General features: G+C 45.6%; 1 protein-coding gene across 2 annotated transcripts in view; it reads right to left on the reverse strand.

Annotated features, from left to right (window-relative positions):
• Positions 1–2,099: 2,099 nt before the first annotated feature.
• LOC119458661 (mitotic checkpoint serine/threonine-protein kinase BUB1-like) overlaps positions 2,100–18,372 on the reverse strand; it is a 169,812-nt gene continuing 153,539 nt past the window's right edge. For both annotated transcript variants that reach the window (XM_037720526.2, XM_049671339.1), the window contains exons 23-26: positions 11,781–11,938; positions 11,200–11,383; positions 8,310–8,419; positions 2,100–2,738 (exon numbers count right to left, since the gene is read on the reverse strand). In XM_037720526.2, coding sequence (XP_037576454.1) covers positions 2,567–2,738; positions 8,310–8,419; positions 11,200–11,383; positions 11,781–11,938 — 624 coding nt within the window. In that variant the 3' untranslated portion in view covers positions 2,100–2,566. The remainder of the gene's footprint in view (positions 2,739–8,309; positions 8,420–11,199; positions 11,384–11,780; positions 11,939–18,372) is intronic.

Genomic DNA, 18,372 nt, shown 5'->3' on the forward strand with positions numbered 1-18,372 from the left:
GGCACCTTGGCGTATCTCCAACCTATGACCGAGTACGGCGCCGTTCTTTCTGGCCAGGTTTACGTCGCCGCTTGCGAACTTTGCCAACGACGCAAGAAGCCTTCCCAGCTCCCCGCTGATTACTTGCAGCCGCTCGACATCCCTGCCGAGCCTTTCCATCGTGTCGGCTTAGACTTTCTCGGCCCATTTCCGGATCGGGAAACAAGTTGGTTGCCGTCGCTGCGGACTACGCGACCCGCTACGCCGTAACACGCGCTCTTCCGACCAGTTGCGCAACTGTTGCGGACTTCCTCCTACACAATAATTTGAAGCCATGGTGCTCCATGTCAAATGCTCACAGACCGTGACCGTATGTTTTTGTCCAAAGTCATTGATGACACCATGAGTGCCTACTTAATACAGCATAAAATTACCACCTCCTACCACCCACAAACGAACGGCCTCACTGAGCGTTTGAACTGCACTCTTACAGACATGCTATCAAAATACGTTTCAGCGGACCATTGTGACTGGGACCTGGCTCTACCTTGCATTATCTTTGCTTACAACTCTTCCAGTCTCGAAACTACTGGCTTTTCCCCGTTTCACCTCTTGTATGGCCAAGAAACGACGCTACCACTACACACTGTGCTTCCGTCCACCACGTCAACTAGCAGATTATGCCCATGATGCAATCGACCATGCTGACCATGCTCACCAACTTGCACATGCTCGTCTGCAAGTGTCTCAAGACAAACGGAAGCAATGCTACGACCTCCGTCACCGTGATGTGCATTTTGCGCCTGGCACCCTCATGTTGCTTTGGTCACGATCGCGTAAAGTTGGCCTTTGTGAAAAACTGCTCTCCTGTTACACAGGCCCTTATCGCGTGCTCCGATGTCACCTATGGCCGATGTCACAAGTGGCCAATGACACCCATGAAATCGTTCTAGCCACGACCAGCGATATTGTCCACGTCGTGCTGTAAAATGTTATAAAAGTTTATTTAAAACAAAGCAGCAGCTAAACACACGGTATGTACACATTTACAACATTTCCTGACTCAAGTCCTACAACTCTCCACGCGGTGCTGTTGCCGCCGAGGGGGGGGGGGGGGGTAGTATTACGATATCGAGAGATGCTCAAAGGACAAGCCACTGTAACAAAGACGAAGTGTGTCTGGGCTCTTGGCGAGAGAAATGTCAGCCTGGCTGACATTTCATGTCATTTCATGACATGAAATTTCATGACATTTCATGTCATTTTCATGACATTTCATGTCATTTCATGACATTCATGATTTCATGACATTCATGTCATTCATGACATTCATGATTTCATGACATTTCATGTCATTTCATGACATTTCATGTCATTTCATGTCAGAGAAATGTCAGCCTGGCTGCCCGGTTCCAGTGTAAATAGCGTGTATATAGCCTCTTACGTGTGCGTCTTTCCACACGTAACAGTATAGTGGTCAGTATCCCTGCCCGTCACACGGGAGACCAGTGTTCGCTTCCTTGACGGGGAGCGTTTGTCTTTTTTTTTTGCGTTATAGGCTTATCTTTTAGTGCGAAAATGATGGCATCGCACACATGTCCGCAGTCAAATAAAGTTAACATGCCAGGGATGTTTCCCCCTTTTATCTATAGAGCTCTACTTGTAACCCTTTTCCCATTCTGCTCGTTTATACAGTGGTCAGTCTCCTCGCCTGTCGCTTGGGAGACCGGGGTTCGATTCCTCGACGGGGAGTATTTTTTTTCCTTCCTGTTTTGCATCTATAGGCTAACCTAGCTGCTGCTGCTGCGTGCGGCTACTATTTTCGATTGTGCGTGCCTCGCGCCATTTGCGGGGCACGCCAATATTTGCACTTGGCAAAAGCATTTTTCTTTTTCAGGAACAAGAGGCACCAGAAAAATGCCTGAAAGAACTTTTTGAAAACACTACTTGCACAGCCTATCCTGCAAAAAGATTGCTAGCACTGATGCATTGGCACGTGTAGTAGTGCAGTAGACCGAGTCCAGCTACTGTATCCGATTGTGCGTACCTAGCGCATGATAGGGAGCAATAGGAAGGAGAAGAAGCGATGCAGTGGCAAAAATTTACACACAAAATGCTGTAAAATGTTATAAAAGTTTATTTAAAACAAAGCAGCAGCTAAACACACGGTATGTACACATTTACAACATTTCCTGTCAAAGAAGTGATAAGCATGGATGATAAATGTTTTAGTAAGTTGCAGGCACATTTCGTTTTATATGGCACATCCATACAGTGCACCGTGCTACACTACGCAAGTGACGCTTAAGCCACTTCAGAGTAGAAATTTATGGTGCAGTAAAAATAATGGACCTTAAAATTACAGAATGATATCTAATGTGCTTCTAATGTCCTCAAGCATCTCATGACACTTGGGACTCAAACTAGGATAAAAACTGGCACTATATGTAAAATAGTATTTACACTCATTGGAATAAAATCTAAGCACTACAGCGACTCTCAATGGTTGTAAGTCAGATTGAGCAGACAGAGTCACTGTAGTGCGTAGTATTTAATGCTTGTTAAGAAAGGGTAAAGATGATGAAAATTAAAAGTTCTTCGCCCGCAGAGCTTCCACGACCACGTCATGAGCACGTGACCTGTTCCGCAACAGGCTCTGGATCTCCAATGCAAATGGTGTAAGATCCGGCAGCTCTGAGCAGCTGGGAACATTGAGCAGGGTTGAGAAGAGGCGGTTCCACAGGTCTTGTTGCCAGTACCTGCATTAAGCATTACACACCGCAAATGTGCATGACAATGGGATGCAAGAAAAAAAAAAAAAACTCCTGACTAAAGCAAGTCCTAGCACAGTGCACTTCCGGTTGGAATGGATGCATGTAAATTCAGAAGCAGTAAGACCCATGGCCGTACAGTGTCCCTGCAGCACAATTAATGGAGCATTTACACCACTTTGTCTCCTACAATATGATAAACACAACAAGCTTTGCAGAAGAAGAGGAACGGTGTTACGTGAAGCAAACCTAGTGTGTGTGGTTTCCAGTACAGTGGAGTAGCCGCCAGCAATTTTTTCGTTGCTGAGATTTAATTTTCTAATTGTAATTAATTATCTAACTAAAGAATTACTGTCCTAATTATAAAAGGGTCAATGAGAAAATTGTAGAGCAGCATGAAAAACTACCAATACAGCTTTCTGTTGCTCAGTACGTGCTACATAAAAGTGTTTTTCCAAGCGTGAAAGAAGCCCGCGAATACACGCAAAGTGCCTCGAGCGACCGGTCGCATGGTAATTCTGCGGGTATTTGCGGGCTCCTTTCACACTCTGAAAAACACATTTATGTGGCATGTATTGAGCAACAGAAAGCTGTATCGGTAGTTTTTCATGTTGCTGTACAATTTTCTCATTGACACATTGATAATTAGGGCAGTACTTCTCGAGTTAGATAATGAATTACGATTAGCTAATTAAACCTCAACAATGAAAAAATTACTGGCGGCTACTCCACTGTACTGGAAACAACACGCACTAGGTTTGCTTCGCGTAACGCCGTTCCTCTTCTTTTAAATTGTTCTGCGTGATAGCTGGGACACACTGAATAGTCACCGACCGATAATTTAGGCTCGACAGGAACTACCCAGAAACTCTAACAATCGAGAGGCCAAAATATAAGATTTGCCAGGAAATGGGGACTTTATTCCACAGTGGCCAAGAAAATTTGGCAGACTCAACCGCAGTTGGCATCAACGTATTGAACGTACTGACGTTTACGTATTCAAATTTGCTTTTTCCGATCGCCCAATACAAAAATTTTTGCGGCTCTCTTGTGCAAGAAAAATCTGTCGCCGACTATTTGTATGAAAGGTCAAATTTCAATAGAACAAAGTAGATTGCAGATTTTGACAACTTCGTTATATCGAGGTTGAACCATTCGTAAATATCGGTGAGTAACAGTTTAGATTTAATGGTTATATCAAGATTCAGCTGTACATGGAGTCTCTGCCTTCAGTTCTTCCATTTTGACATTTTGCTGATTTCCGTTTGACTATAACTGAACCTTAGAAAAAAACTTACAGTTCTGGTACACTTTGTGTTGATCTTTACTGGCTCCTTTATCCTTACTGTTTTGTGGCACTGTCTGCAAGCTGTGCTAAACCGAACTCAGTAACAGTATGCCTCTCTTGTTTCTGTAGACAGAAGAGTCTGCAGATTTAACAAATTATTCATAAGTAAGTAAATTCAAACCCGGTTATAAAGACCAGGGTGCAGTGAATTCCAGGCCTAACTTAGCAATACTTGTGCAAAACAAATTCCCTTAAATAAACTACACTATGTACATGTAGTTCCATAAAAATTGTATTGCAGTGGCATATTTTTGATGTGCATGCTGCTCCTCTCAGCATGCATGCATCTTTCGAGATTACAGAGCAGTTCACTTAAAACGCTATGAAAAGAAGCAAAAATTACATCGTTATAATTGATAAACCCTATGTCTGCACTGACGTAAAAAAAAAAAAGCTGCTGAACATACCTTTGTAGAAAGGCTATGAAAAACAAAATGTTTATTTATACCTGTAGACAGTGTGTCAAAGCCACACTGAAATAGTCAAATCTGCAGTTGCTCTCGCGACAGTTTCAGGTTTACAATCGTGGTGTGCATCGCGTCTAGCTACTGCGCAACACTGGCAGCAATCCTTTAGCATGCACGAAATTAATGAACAATATGATCAACGACAGCGCACTTTGCGTGAGCATCGGGGTCAGGTTCAACGACTGGCTATTGCCAATCTCGTCGTCACTGCCACTGCTGTCGCCTCGTCGGAGATCTCTTCGCAGAATGAGGCAGCAATATCTGCCCACCGAAACCCCTCCATCAAAGCACCACCCGTTTCATCATCAGTAGCGACGTGCTCCCAGAGCTCGGTAATCGGCGGCTTCCACCGTGTTGGTTTCGCTATAATGGGGAATTTCACCACGGCACACAAAGCCCATCTTTTCCATTGATCGGCATGGCCACAAGTTCCAGCCGTCAGGATCACAGCGTTTCTGGTTTTCGAAATTGCCAAGATCGTTTACTGCACGAGCTCACAGTTTGAGTCTTGCAAAATTTACAGCTTCATCTCAAGCGACACAACTCTGCATTTTGTCACAGCCATCTTCTAAAACTGGGCTGTCCGTTGTTCGAGGCTGCTTTCGCGGCGCATTTCCGGGCTTACTGAAAGATTGTAGCGTAGCGCCCACCAACGCTGCAACACGGCGACGCTAAGGTCGACGCTCTCGTGCCAGATGTGAAAAACGATGACAATAAAGTTGGTCGGTGTGTGCTCGATGCACTAGCATGGCACTCGCAGCTTCAATCCAGAAGCCTGCTACGCTGGTCCTTCTGTTCTGACACTCCACTGTGACCCCTCAGTTCCCAACAGTGGTGACTCCGGCTTAAGAGATGACCGACCCCAGCAACCTACTGTCCTCGTGCAACCTTCCGCGTGACACTACCTCACGCCCCCCTGGACGTCGCAGCTCTCGCCAAAACGAGATGTCTGGCCACCTGAGGAAGGGGGGCTCTGGTGGGGCTAGTCTCCTGGCCCCCCTTGACCCCAACAAGGCTTTTCAATAAAGTTTTGTTTGTCTCTCTCTCTCTAACTTCCAGCGCCCACATTCAGGCACAAGAAGCCGCATGTTCGGTTCGCCCAGGTCAAAGCCATCTTTGATCTGCATCACATCCCCTCGGAGACTTGTCGGTTTCGCCGCTTTGCAACCTGTCTCCCGAGGTGGCGGATGTCATCGTTGGACCTTTGGGCGATGCCCCATACCAGTGACTTAAGCAGAGTATTCTAGATCGCACCACGGCTTCTGAGAGCGCAGGCCTCTAGCACCTGTTTAAGAGCTTGGAGATTGCCGCCACCCCTACCAGCTGTTCAACGGCATGCGGCAGCTCCCGGGCACAAGCAACGTCGACTAACGGTGCACTGTTTAGGGAGCTCTTCCTGCTGCGTTTGCCGCAGTCCACCCGCCTTGTCTTGGCTGCTGTCGAGGACTTGACCCTCGACCACCTCGCCCAGCTGACTGGTCGGGTCCACGGCGCGACTTCTCTTTCGGTCGCCGCCCTCTCTTGAACACCAGAGTCCTCAGTCATGTCTCGCTTAGGGTCACTTAGTATCCATAGTTTTTTTTTCCTTGTCAGTGAAAATACTTTTCTTTGTATCTGTACCTGGACATGCATATATAAAGCATGTCCGTTAATAAAATAATCATTTGGAAGTCAGCGCTTGTCCGTGTCTGCTATTCGTCCCTGTGTTTCTTCCCTCGCTGTGTATTGCCAGTTCGCTAGTGTGCCAGGCTTTCCACAAACAAAATTATTTCTTATCCCTTCCTTCCCCCTTAAGCTATTGCACTTGAATCTCGGAGGCCTTATATTACTCCCATGCACATTTCTCCCGTTTGTAGATAGGTGCCGCTAGCGAGCGCGCTCGCATAAAGTTGATAGGCGAAAAAGAAATACACGCAGCAGCACAACAAAGTTTGTTCGATGAAATGCTAGCACGAGTTGGCACCGCATTAGGCAGTTAGGGCAAATTTCATGCCACATCGAGCGAGTATTTTGCCGTTAGTGGCAAACAGAAATGTTTCGTTTCCAATACTACTTTTACAATATTCAAAATGTAGAATGGATTGTCTCTCCTTTCTGTGCAGGCTCGCTGAGCAGTGAAACTTGAAATGGAAAACAAGTTCTTAGACCTCCGGGCTAACACTGCCCTTAAACAGAAATTCGGCTGTCAAAGTGTTGTTGCCTTCTGGATGGAGGCTGCTGCATCATTCCCACATTGGTTCGATAAGGCAGTGAACATGCTGCTGCCATGTGCAACAACTTATGCCCGTGAACAGGCATTGTCAACACTAGCCTATCTGAAAAATAAGCACAGGGATCGGCTAACTCCGGCAGCTGACTGCAGCTGGCCCAGAGTATGACTGAACCTCGCATCGATTTGTTGGTGCAAGCAAAGTGAGTTCAGTTGCATATTGCAACAAATGTGTCATGTCGGCAAATAAATTTGTAAATGCCATTGCTTTTGAATTTATTGCATGTAAATGTAACATGAACCAAATACAAAATGCATGCATGAAAACGGTGGGGGAGTAGGGAGGGGTCTTTGCACTTTATGGAGCTTAGCAGGGTTTCCTAGGACCAACATGCTTGAGAACCCCTGCCCTATACTAAGTCAACTCATCGTTGCATAATTCATATATTGTCATATGTGGTACTGTTAAAAGCGGACTGAAATGTATGCAGTTGAGCAAGCTTGTGAGCACATTCAGACAATAATGGGTATGGTGCATTATTACATAACACAACAGAGAACTAGATGCTATAGGTAGCAGCGTTACTTATTTGTGCTGCTGAAAGAATGAGGTCACCAAGAGGTGTTTCAGCACTCTAGTGCAGCTCTGTTCCGTCATGTATAACGAACTCGTCACATAGGTTCATTATCATCATCAGTATTTCTATGTCCACTGCAGGAGGAAGGCCTTTCCTTGCAATCTCCAATTAGCCCTGTTTTGCGCTGATTCTAATTCGCGCCTGCACGGAGTTCATGGTGCACATGTGCTAGCCACCCTGCCTCAGGACTGTGCTAGCCACCCTGCCTCGGGACAACGAAGTTAGATCCTGTTAGCTTAAATGCCTAGTTAATGGAAGCTGTGATCTCTAGAGAACTTTCAGCTGAGATACATGCAAATATCGGACAGGTCTCGAATGGAGACCGACACGTTGCGCATGCAGATGATAATGTATGTTAACAAGGATGTGTAAAACATCCATGACCAGCTTCTCATGAACAAAATTTCCTAGAAGCTATCAATTCTCTTTGTTGTCATTATTACTAATTTCCAAAGAAACGCCAAACTTCGGAGTATTTGCCAGAAAACCGTGATGTCTCCCCGATTACCAGCTTGAAACAGGTGCCTAGTTATAGCGCGTTAGCGATAAGGAGCTCGTGATAGCCTCCAATAAAAAAAAACAAAAAACGAATGTACTGCAATTTATTACTTAGTAAATTTGTAAATTTAACCCGAAAAAACCCGAATTTTAACATGGTTCCACAAAACACCCAATTTCTCCCCAATTATCAGCTTCAAAAATAGCACCCGATTTTTACCCCCTGAATTAAAAAAAAATAGAAAACCCGAAAACGAACAACCCTAATTATACATGACTTCAAATATAATAATCAGTATAGAATCGAACTGCTTTTAACGTAAGAATGAGTTTGCAATAATTGGATTTGGGCCAGCCATGACCAGAACTGCAAAATACCCTCTTGGCAAGGAGATGCACCTTTTGAACTTGCGGCGGATGCTCCAAGTGCCGTTGGGCGTCTTCTCGACCTCCATGTAGTCTCCAAACAAGAGCACGTGCAGACATCCCAGAAGGCCAAACCAGTCAGTCTGCATGCAACACAGGCATCAGGGCTGTAGTGCATTGACAACTGAACAATTTTTGTAGCAATTTCACTTAAGTAGCTGCACCAGCTTTGTCATACCACTTCTTCAGTTGCACGAAGATATTACCTTTATTCGAAATTGAAACAAACAAGTTACGGCAGTTGGTCACAAACAGAGCACTTGTAAATGAGACACTTGTTGAAAAGTATATTCAGTATATTGTTGCTCCATCTTTTAACAGCGAAGCTGTTTAAGCCAGCCGTAATTTGTGGTGCGTAGCAAGAAACTACCAAGAAAGAAAAGAAAATGAACTTTCTTGCCAAGCCAGGATTCGAACCCGCGTGCCCCCGGTCCCAAAGCGAGCGTCGTAACTACTAGGCTATACAACCGTGCCTGCAGAGCATGCATTTATGCGAACCATACGATTGCATTCGAGCGTCGTCTTCGTGCACAGCTGGCGCGTTCGTACGCTCGTGCTCTGCTAGGTGAGGAGGTTTTGCGCGCTATGAGAGCGAGAGAGAGAGAGACATTCAAGGAGCAGGTCTCCTGGAACGTGGTGTGGGTGTTGCAAGCTGTGCAATGCAACGTGCAGTGACGGCCGAAGTCCGAGACGCGCAAAAAAATATCATCATCATGAGTAACAAGATGAAAAAATCGCGTCTACTTCCAGAAAATGCTGGGGTACGATCGCCCAGCTTCGCTGTTTCAAGCGTTGTGCGGCCGAGTGCAAGGTTTTTCTTTAAGACCATTTTCACAGACATCCAATAACTTCTTCATCGACATCCATTTCCTACTTATTTTTTTACACTTGGAGTCAATGTGCTTCCTCACAGGTTCTGAACCCCTTTAGCTACACACCTGTTTTCGCCCAAATTTACCCACTACCAGAGGCAAGGAAATACATAGGCAACGGAAGCAGCTGAGAATGTGAATAAAGCGTGCATTGACTGTGGAAGAGAGCTGCAGCAGAACATGAATGTCTGTTACACAGCGAAGCACGGAGAAGAAAATGAGCATTTGCTGGCCTGAAACCAGAAGCAGAGCCACAATACCTGGCGGTCATGTTTAACAAGAAAGTGCGACACTTTTTGCACAATCATGTGGCAAATCATCAGCATCAATAAAAACATTTGTTTCATTATCTTACATTTGCAAGACCACAGTACGTTTGGATAAACATGAATTGTGTTGTGGTGCAAGGGCCAAGTATGGCCAAAAAGCGCCAGGCTAGTGCTACTGAGTTGGCAATGTAGTGATAAATTACGAGAAATAGATGCGATGTGGCTGTAAAGGGGCCTAAACAGTTGCTGTAAAGTGCATAAAATGAAGTATACTATGAACACAAGAAATGCACTAAAGGATGATATATCGTATTTACTCGCATAACGAACACCCCCCCCCCCCCCTTTTACAATCAAGAAGTGTGTTTTTTCTTTTTCTTGCATTTTGAATGCACCCTGAACTTGCTGCTGTGAAGTAGGAGAGACACGGTACGATTCGGCATCCGATAAGTTCTCCGATACAATTGTACCCACCGGACGCCGAATCGTACACTATGTCTCAATACTTTTATATGGACATTCCAGGTGCATCTTTCCCTTCGGCACCGACAATCACGCCCCAAATCTCCTGTGTTCGAGGGAGGGAAGCAGGAAGGAAACTCGCTGTATTTTGTCGCGCACATGGCGCAGGGGGCGACACAGCAACTGCTCATTGTACAGCCACGCGCATCTTGAAAATGATCTGCGCCGGGGGTTGAGTCTGTGTGACAGCGGCTTATACCGTTGTGCGTGCTCCGTTCTCGCCGCTCAGCTTGCGTTGGAAGCGATACACGGCATGTAAATCACATCGCTCGCTACTGCTGCCGCGCTTCCTCACGCCAGCGTTCTGACAGCGAGTGTCCGCGGTCATCGAATGTGATGTGTTCATGTTTGCCTGTGCGCGCCGACACCATGCTTGTTAATTTACATAGTTAGCAAATGTTTGCAAGCTTATACAGCCGATAAAACTATTATCCTTACTTCGTGCAGCTGTCTACGCATTTGCTATCGCAATCGATGGTTTGCCTTTCGGGCGAAACTGCGACTTTTCTTATTTATCGCAACTTCGGTGCATCGGGAGGAAATCTGTTTTTACAAATGAAAGTTGGATTTCTGTTTAAAAGCATGAGGTGCGCGGTACTGTAAAGGGCTTTTTTTTTTTGTAGTCACGGAAAACGGGTGCGCGCTACAATCGAGGGCGCGTTAGAATCGAGTAAATACAGTATATGCATTTCTGATCAGCGATTACGCAATTTTTAGGATGACGAATGCATTTTTCACATTGTGATGACATGAATTACACCCACATTTTATTAAAGTCCAAATAAGGCAACTGTCTCGCAGAGGCAAACAATACAGAGCTTTAGCTTGTCTGCGAACATTCACCTTCACGGAACACTGGGTTACCGAATACATGAGCTGCAGCATCAACGCTGGAGGCGGCATCTTGTGACACTTTGTCCAAACAATGCATTAGGCTGGTTTTTGTATTACCAAGATGTCCTTGTCGAAGCAAAATAAAAAGGCTGCATGTTCACAATTCTGTCAAAGCTTACACTTCAGACCCACAGCTATGTAGAATATGGTTGGGGTTTCAGTTGCACTCAGCGAGTCCCATTGATTTATAAGAAGCACTCTTCAACTGCAATTTTCTCTGCTAATGTGTTGTGCAGTCCAAAAAGTGCACTGCACCAGCTCAATCTCATGCAGCATTCATGCCCACATAGCAAGCTGTTTGCACACCTGGAAGGTCCATGGGCGACTGTCGCGCATCTCGGTGCAGACGAAGCCATCTGTTGTCACCACGTTGGTGAATGTTGTACCAGGTGGCATCTGGCTCATGTCGATGGCACGTCCAAAGTCAATCAACTGCAGGCAGCTGGCCCCCTGCTCAGTGAACCGGTCGAGGAAGCCTGCCTTGCATGGGCTGCATGGAAAACATGGGGAGTGTCTGTTTTGGTATTGCACAAGGGTAATTTACTAACATATGTCAAGCTATTTTCCTCTTTAGAGACCCTCAATTTATTTCTTTAATAGAGACCCTCAATTGAGGAACCTAACGGGTTAGGTTCCTCAATGTCTGTCTATATGTTGCAAAATTTTTGCCTCTGTATAAGTTGACATTGCAGTTGAATCGGGCTATGAAAAATTGATCAGTAAATGGATTTGCTTTGATGCATCTTTTGCACTAAAGTTGGCACAATGGAAAAATTGCAATATTGGTGCCATTATGATAATGATAAGCTCTAAAAGTGAGGCATTTCACAATAAAATTGTAAAGGTTAGCAGGTATGGAACCACAAGGCAATAAAGGAGGTGCTCACAGGTCAATGATGACAACGTTGTCAGGCTTCACGTCAGCGTGAATGATGCCACACAAGTGCACCTGTTGCATGGCGGTGATCAACTCAAGGGCGAAGTAGAGCACCAGGCACTCGGGGATGCAGCCGCGGCCTTGTTTCTGGTACCGGCCCACCAGATCCTGCCAGCACACAGCACACAAGCCACAGCTTCTCACAATTGCATACACATAAAAGTGACGCAGTGGTGCTGTTGTATGCATGAGAATGCCAGGATACAGAGGGGGAGGGGGGGGGGGGAGGGGGCTTCAGACTGACACCTTTCCTGGAATGCCAGGACACCCTGAAAAAGCTTCTAGTGAACTGTTCAATTTGTCAGAGTAGCTCAGTCTGTACATTTGAACCCACTTATAACATAAGACAGTACGAAAAGGAACAAGAAATTCTGCAAAAGAAAAAACGTGAGCCTATGTGCACGCCGCAAGTCTTCACTGCCATCCCCAGCTGATGCCTGTCTGCGCTGTTGCCAGTTGACTCATGTTTCGGAGGAATGAAAGGGAGATGGAGAGAGGAGCACGACATGTGCAACATGCAGGTGGCTGCAGGAGCTCGCATTTATTATTATTTCCTTTTTCCAAGATTTTACATTTGTCTGCTTCTGGTACGGACACCCAGTAGTCAGGTTTAATTGTTACACCAATAACGTAGCATCAGAGCAATGTTGTAAGTGGTTTATTTTACCACAGAACACACAAAGTTCACGTTGCCACGGCTCCTCAATGTTATACAGTAAAACATCAATGTAACGAAATTGCACTTGCAACGAAAAACTTCTTAAACTGCGAATTTCGCTAATTTGACATTTCAGTAGTAATAATTTCATAAATTCCGAGGACATTCCTGGTGGATAGTATCTTATCAGTAAGTACTTATAAAGAAATCGCAAGGAGGTCGAGCCATAATTGCGCAGTTATGAGCACCAGCCCGTGCAGTGGAGATCGCGCCGAGTGCAAGGCATCGGCGTGGCTCACAGCGTCCGATATTTGCAACTGTAGCGCTGTGTGGCGCTGGATATCTTGGATACCATGGCTGACAGCCCTTAGTACCCGCTGCCGTCAATAGATGGCGCCCACAAATTAAAAACGGGTATTACTTCGACACGCGCAAGTAATACCCATAGTGAAGCAATATAAGTACCTCGGCGTACACATAAACGAAGGAAAGAATTACTCAAGCAACCACCAAGATAATCTGAAAATAAAGGGGAAGCGGAATGCAGCATTAATGAAACACAGAGCACTGTGGGGCCACAATAAGTATGAGGTGGTGCGTGGAATCTGGAAAGGAGTAATGGTGCCAGCGCTAACATTCGCAAATGCCATTATATGCTTAAAATCGGATATATTGGCGGGTTTAGAAGTTAACCAAAGATCAGTAGGCCGGTTGGCTTTGGGAGCACACGGTAATACGACAAATGAGGCAGTGCATGGAGACATGGGTTGGGCCTCTTTTGAAGTCAGAGAAGCACAAAGCAAAATTAGTTTTGAAGAAAGGCTCAGGAACATGGATGAAAATAAATGGGCGGCTAAAGTGCACAAGTATCTCTACATGAAAAGCGTGGACACAGAATGGAGGAAGAGGTCAAGGAAGTTGGCAACCAAGTACAGGATAATCGAAACTGTAAATAGACAACCAGGGGTCATCAGAAAGAAAGTGAGAGAAATAGAGACCGTGAATTGGATGCAAAGAATGGAAACGAAAAGGACAATGGAGATTTACAAGAATGAGAAGAAAGAAATTAGAAGGGAAAATCTGTACGATAACACAAAGGGCAGTGCCTTGCTATTTGAGGCTCGAGCCGGTTGCCTAAGGACGAAAACATATCGGAACAAATATTCGGAACTAGATGAGACATGTGTATGCTGCAGTAAAGATCCAGAGACCACTCAGCACATCCTAATGGAATGCGACGGGATCCACCCAGCGAGAACCGTAGGTAACGTGCAACTCCCAGAAGCGCTTGGGTTTAAAGTGGAAGGAAACATAAACAGATCAGCCGTAGAGATCAGCAAGAGACGATTAGAGTACTGGTGGAAAAAAAGCAGGGAAAAGATGGATACGACCTGATCTCTTAAAATCATAGGCAGCGGTAGAAGCTAAACTTTTGAAAAAGGTATACAAAAATGCGAGATAAAGAACATGTGTAGTATACCTGATTAAATCAAGCAGGCTAGGTGACTATTTGCCGCCACCCCGTTTCAAAGGGGATGCCAATAAATCATCATCATCATCATCGAAAGTGTAAGAAGGTAGAGATAATCACCCATAAAAAAAAAGAAAATATGAGTTTCGATAGCAAAGAAACAACTACGCCAAGTTAGGTTTGTAGTTTTATCAATGTCACGCACCACACGTGAACATATCGCACTCGATGACCACGAACACTTGCTGTCACAGAGACCAAAGGCTTCACACCATGTATCGTAAACTTGAGATTATGAGACCACCAACGCTAGAAGTGCGGGAACACAATGCACATCAAGTTACCAGCCATCTCGGCGTTACCTTTGCACTTGCCATAGATTACCTCCAAGATACGGAGCGCGGCCGTTGTGTGGACAGCCCTGCGCAGCCACAACAAGGGTAGAGGAGGAGGGGATGCGTGCTCTTGGGGGGCAGGGCAGATATGCATGCATCTCCTGCACCTCCCATGCTTGATCATGCTACCGCGCGATCACTCCCTTCCCACACCCCTTACGCTTAAGATATCTTGCAGAGGTGCATGCCCCGCACCTCTGCAAGTTGTTTACCAATGCGACAAATGGCGCAGCGGAGCTTGCTGCATACTGCGTCCCGGCGCGCATGCTTTGATGGCATTTTTGACACTCAAACTTTTCATGTGGAAGGACGCTTGTGAATAATGTTTTCCTCGGCCGACCTTTGCATAGCGTTTTGCTTGATTTACCAGTAATACAGGCTCCAAGAACATGCCTGAAACGGCTGAAAATTTCATTAAATCGAAACCGTGTCACAAAATTACTTTCTTAAATTGCAAAAAAAGAACACACGGCTTTCAATGGAACTAAAATTGCAAAGTAGTTTGTTACATTGTGCATTTTGCTACATCGAAGTTTGTTATATCGAGGTTTGACTATCCGATATACCGTATTAACTCGAATCTGACACGCATATTTTTTCCAATAAACGGGTCCAAAAATTGCGCGCACGTTAGAATCGAGTATAAGCCTAAATTTGTGTTACCATATCACCATCGGCATTTCAAAATGACTGCCTCGAACACACTTCGAGCGTAGCTGCCATAGCTCCCATGTGGAACTATCGACACGTGTGCTTAGTCTACCGTCTGTCTTTCTGTTTTTTGCGTTTGCTCTATCAGCACGAAGTGCCGAGTTCATCATGATGCCGCATTTAGAAGGAAGGTGGTCATGTGTGCTGAGACGGACGGAAATAGGGCCGCGTCACAGGTGTTCGGAGAATCAGAAGGAGAGTATTTTTGCCAGCAAAGCAACGCGGAAGTTTCAGTGGACCGAAGCAAAACATATTCTGCGACGATCCACTTCGGCAATACGATTGCCATGGCCCTATCTTGAAAGCGACCTGCAGCAGGGAGAGTGTCTGCCGCGCGCCGTGTTTACGCCAATTATAGTTTGCATTGAAGCGAGAGGCGTGCTAGCACAAACGTCAATTCGCTCGCCGCTGCTGTTGCACTTCGTCACTCGAGCATTGAGCTTCCACGGTCATCGAGCGATGTGTGCTCATGTTTGCCTGTGCGCCCGTTAACCATGCTTGTTAATTTAGTAAGCGAATGTTTCAAAGTTTATATGGCCGATAAACTACTATCCTTACTTCGTATAGCTGTCTACTAATTTGCTATCACAATCAATACTTTGCCTTTCCGGCAACTTTTTTTTTTTTTCTCATTGCAACTTTAGTGCATTGGGAGTAAATCTTTGCTTGTCCAAATGAGAGAAAGTTGTATTTCTGTATGAAAGTATGAGATGCGCAGAAAGCGGGTGCACGTTAGAATCGAAGGCGCATTAGAATCGAATAAATACGATATTGTTAAAACCAGCATTGTAGTAAGTGGGTTCACTGTATTATGAAAGCGGTTAGTGTTACATTTTTGCTAAATTATGTAACAAAAAATGTACAAGAATTTGTTATTCAAGGGACACTAAAGAGAAACGCTAAATCAGTTCAGACAGAGTATTACGTATTTCGTAACTATTCAATAATTTCGCTGTTACATGTTTATTATTGAAATAGAAAACAACCATCAAACTTAGTTTTAGAACTTTGCGCTGTAACCCAAGTACTCGTATGTCAGAGTGACGTCACAGACTTCAGATTGATTTCTCGTGTTTAGGCTGTTCTTGAAACGAGACTAATTTCAATGAGGCTCTTCAGGAGACAATGTAGGCCATTTTAACCGATAAAAATTAACTAGGCTCAAGCAGGCACTGTCAGAATCCATCACATCATGGGGAGTTAATGTGGGAGCTAAATGGCAAATTCGTTCTCGCATCTTTTTTGGCTTACAAAACTTCCTCTTGCAGTAAGAGTGGCTTCTTTGGTCCAATAGACTTCTGTTATTACGAATCCAGTTATTTCAATTTCCCAAGTAATTTTATCCCAACTGACAAGACATTCCCGTGGGCCCAAACTTTTCAATCCTGAAATTGGCCTGCACCAGATAATTCAAGTTGGGTTGCAGGCAAACATGTGACCCCAATAATGAACGTGACTCCAATAGCGAGAGCGTCTGTCTTGGCGGAGCTTGAGGGACAGTGTATTCAACGAACATATGTCAATCTCCCATCGAAAAAGCCTTTTAGGCCTGCCCCAGGAAGGCTTTAAGGAGAATGATAGCTCACAATGAATTATTACAGTATTTACCTGACCTTAATGCACATTTTCCTCCCAAGGAATAAAGTTCACAGGGATGGCGGTTTCTCAAGAAAATTATCCTTCAAATTGCCTACGCAGTGCAAGCCAATACGAAACCAAAACCGCATTTGCAGCCTTCACAAATGTCTACTGTTTGAGCCAGCCCAGCCCACGACATTCTCGTTGCCATCACAAGATGGCGACAATGAAGAAAGTAAATTGTGGCAACAGACAAGTTCTTTGATAGCACGATGTCGACGATGCACACTTTCAGTCTTATAATGGAAGCACATTTTAAGGGCCCCTAAACCACCTCAGATATTTTTTGAACAAGTAAACACGTGCATAGAGTTCAGAATGCCATCACGATCAACGATGCCAAATGCCGCAGTGCTAGGCGCCGCGGGCACGCCACAAAATAAAAAAAAAACAATGCCGTCCTCCTCTCCTGGCCTTTCCGGTATCCCCAGGAGTCGTCACGATGTCAGCAGGGTGAATCTGGTGATGTCAGCATCGGTGACGATGCCGATTGGTCGAGCAAGAACCTACGACTTCCGGTTAGTCTGCTAGCAGGTTCGCGCGCTCTGTGCTCTGCCTCGTCATGTTGCTCGCTTGTGCGCACTTGCGATTCGTTAATTACAGCCCTCAACGCAAGTGCCATATCGCTCGCGTTCCAACACAGTCGTGCTTAGCGGTCTGATTAGCTGCGCGAACAGAGTGCAACAGTGTTGGCCTTTCTAGACAAGTGCGCAACGCAGGGTCTATAGCGGCACGCTTCCCTTGAACACGGGCCGTTACCACAGCAACAGCGGTTTAACAGTGGGTAGCCGAGAAGCGCCGAGTCCACGTCCCTGTTACCGGCACGGTAACTCGCCGCATGCCATTTGCCGCCTTTCAATGGCAGTTTTCCTCGCAAACGGCGAGATTTCCTTGCTGTAGAGAGGATGAGACTGGGACCCATTTGTGCGGCAGTTTGTTGCGCTGCCAATCGCTTGACGGCGCCAATATCGTCGCTAGGCCTCTTCCAGCTCACTTCAAAGCTAAAACTGATGGCACTTCAGAATGAATTACCGACACTCACAAGCCGCAATATTTTCTTACCGTTGTTATCGCTCTTCGCAATAATTTTACACGAAGAAGAAAACACACTTATATTAGCGGCGCCGGTGGCTGCAATGCGAGCACAGCAGAGCCGGTCGTCTCCCGTCGGTAGCCGTGCACAGCAGCTGAGCTCAACAAGTATCGTCTCGTTCATGTTTAACGTTTGACAGTGGATATCGTTCTTCATAAAATGGACAATTTACGCACCACTTTATCTAGGGAAAATTATTTTGCTTGGAACAGAAGCTGCAGCCGATGTTTTCGTAGCTGGCGGCGGAGGCGTGCAGCTTCGCAGTCGTCGATTGGCCCGTTGATCGTGCTGCGGGCGGTGTGCCGACCGAACTGCTGTCTACTTTGTAGACCTCTCGGGCGGCAGACGTTCTAGGGCACTGGAGGCTGGTTCGCCATCGGTATATTTGCCACTAGTGTGAACATGCCTTAACCGGAAGTGGGCAGTGTTTTGAGAAGCGCGTTGGCGATGACGTATGTCACATGACATTTGGAGAAGCACTCGGCAAGGAGAGTAGCGAAGGAAAGAGCGAAACGAGCGAGAGCCGTTTTTCTATCATCAAATGCGTGTAACTCCGCTATTACGGCACCATTTCGA

The sequence above is a fragment of the Dermacentor silvarum genome, chromosome 7, assembly GCF_013339745.2.
Source record: "Dermacentor silvarum isolate Dsil-2018 chromosome 7, BIME_Dsil_1.4, whole genome shotgun sequence".
Classification (NCBI taxonomy): domain Eukaryota; kingdom Metazoa; phylum Arthropoda; class Arachnida; order Ixodida; family Ixodidae; genus Dermacentor; species Dermacentor silvarum.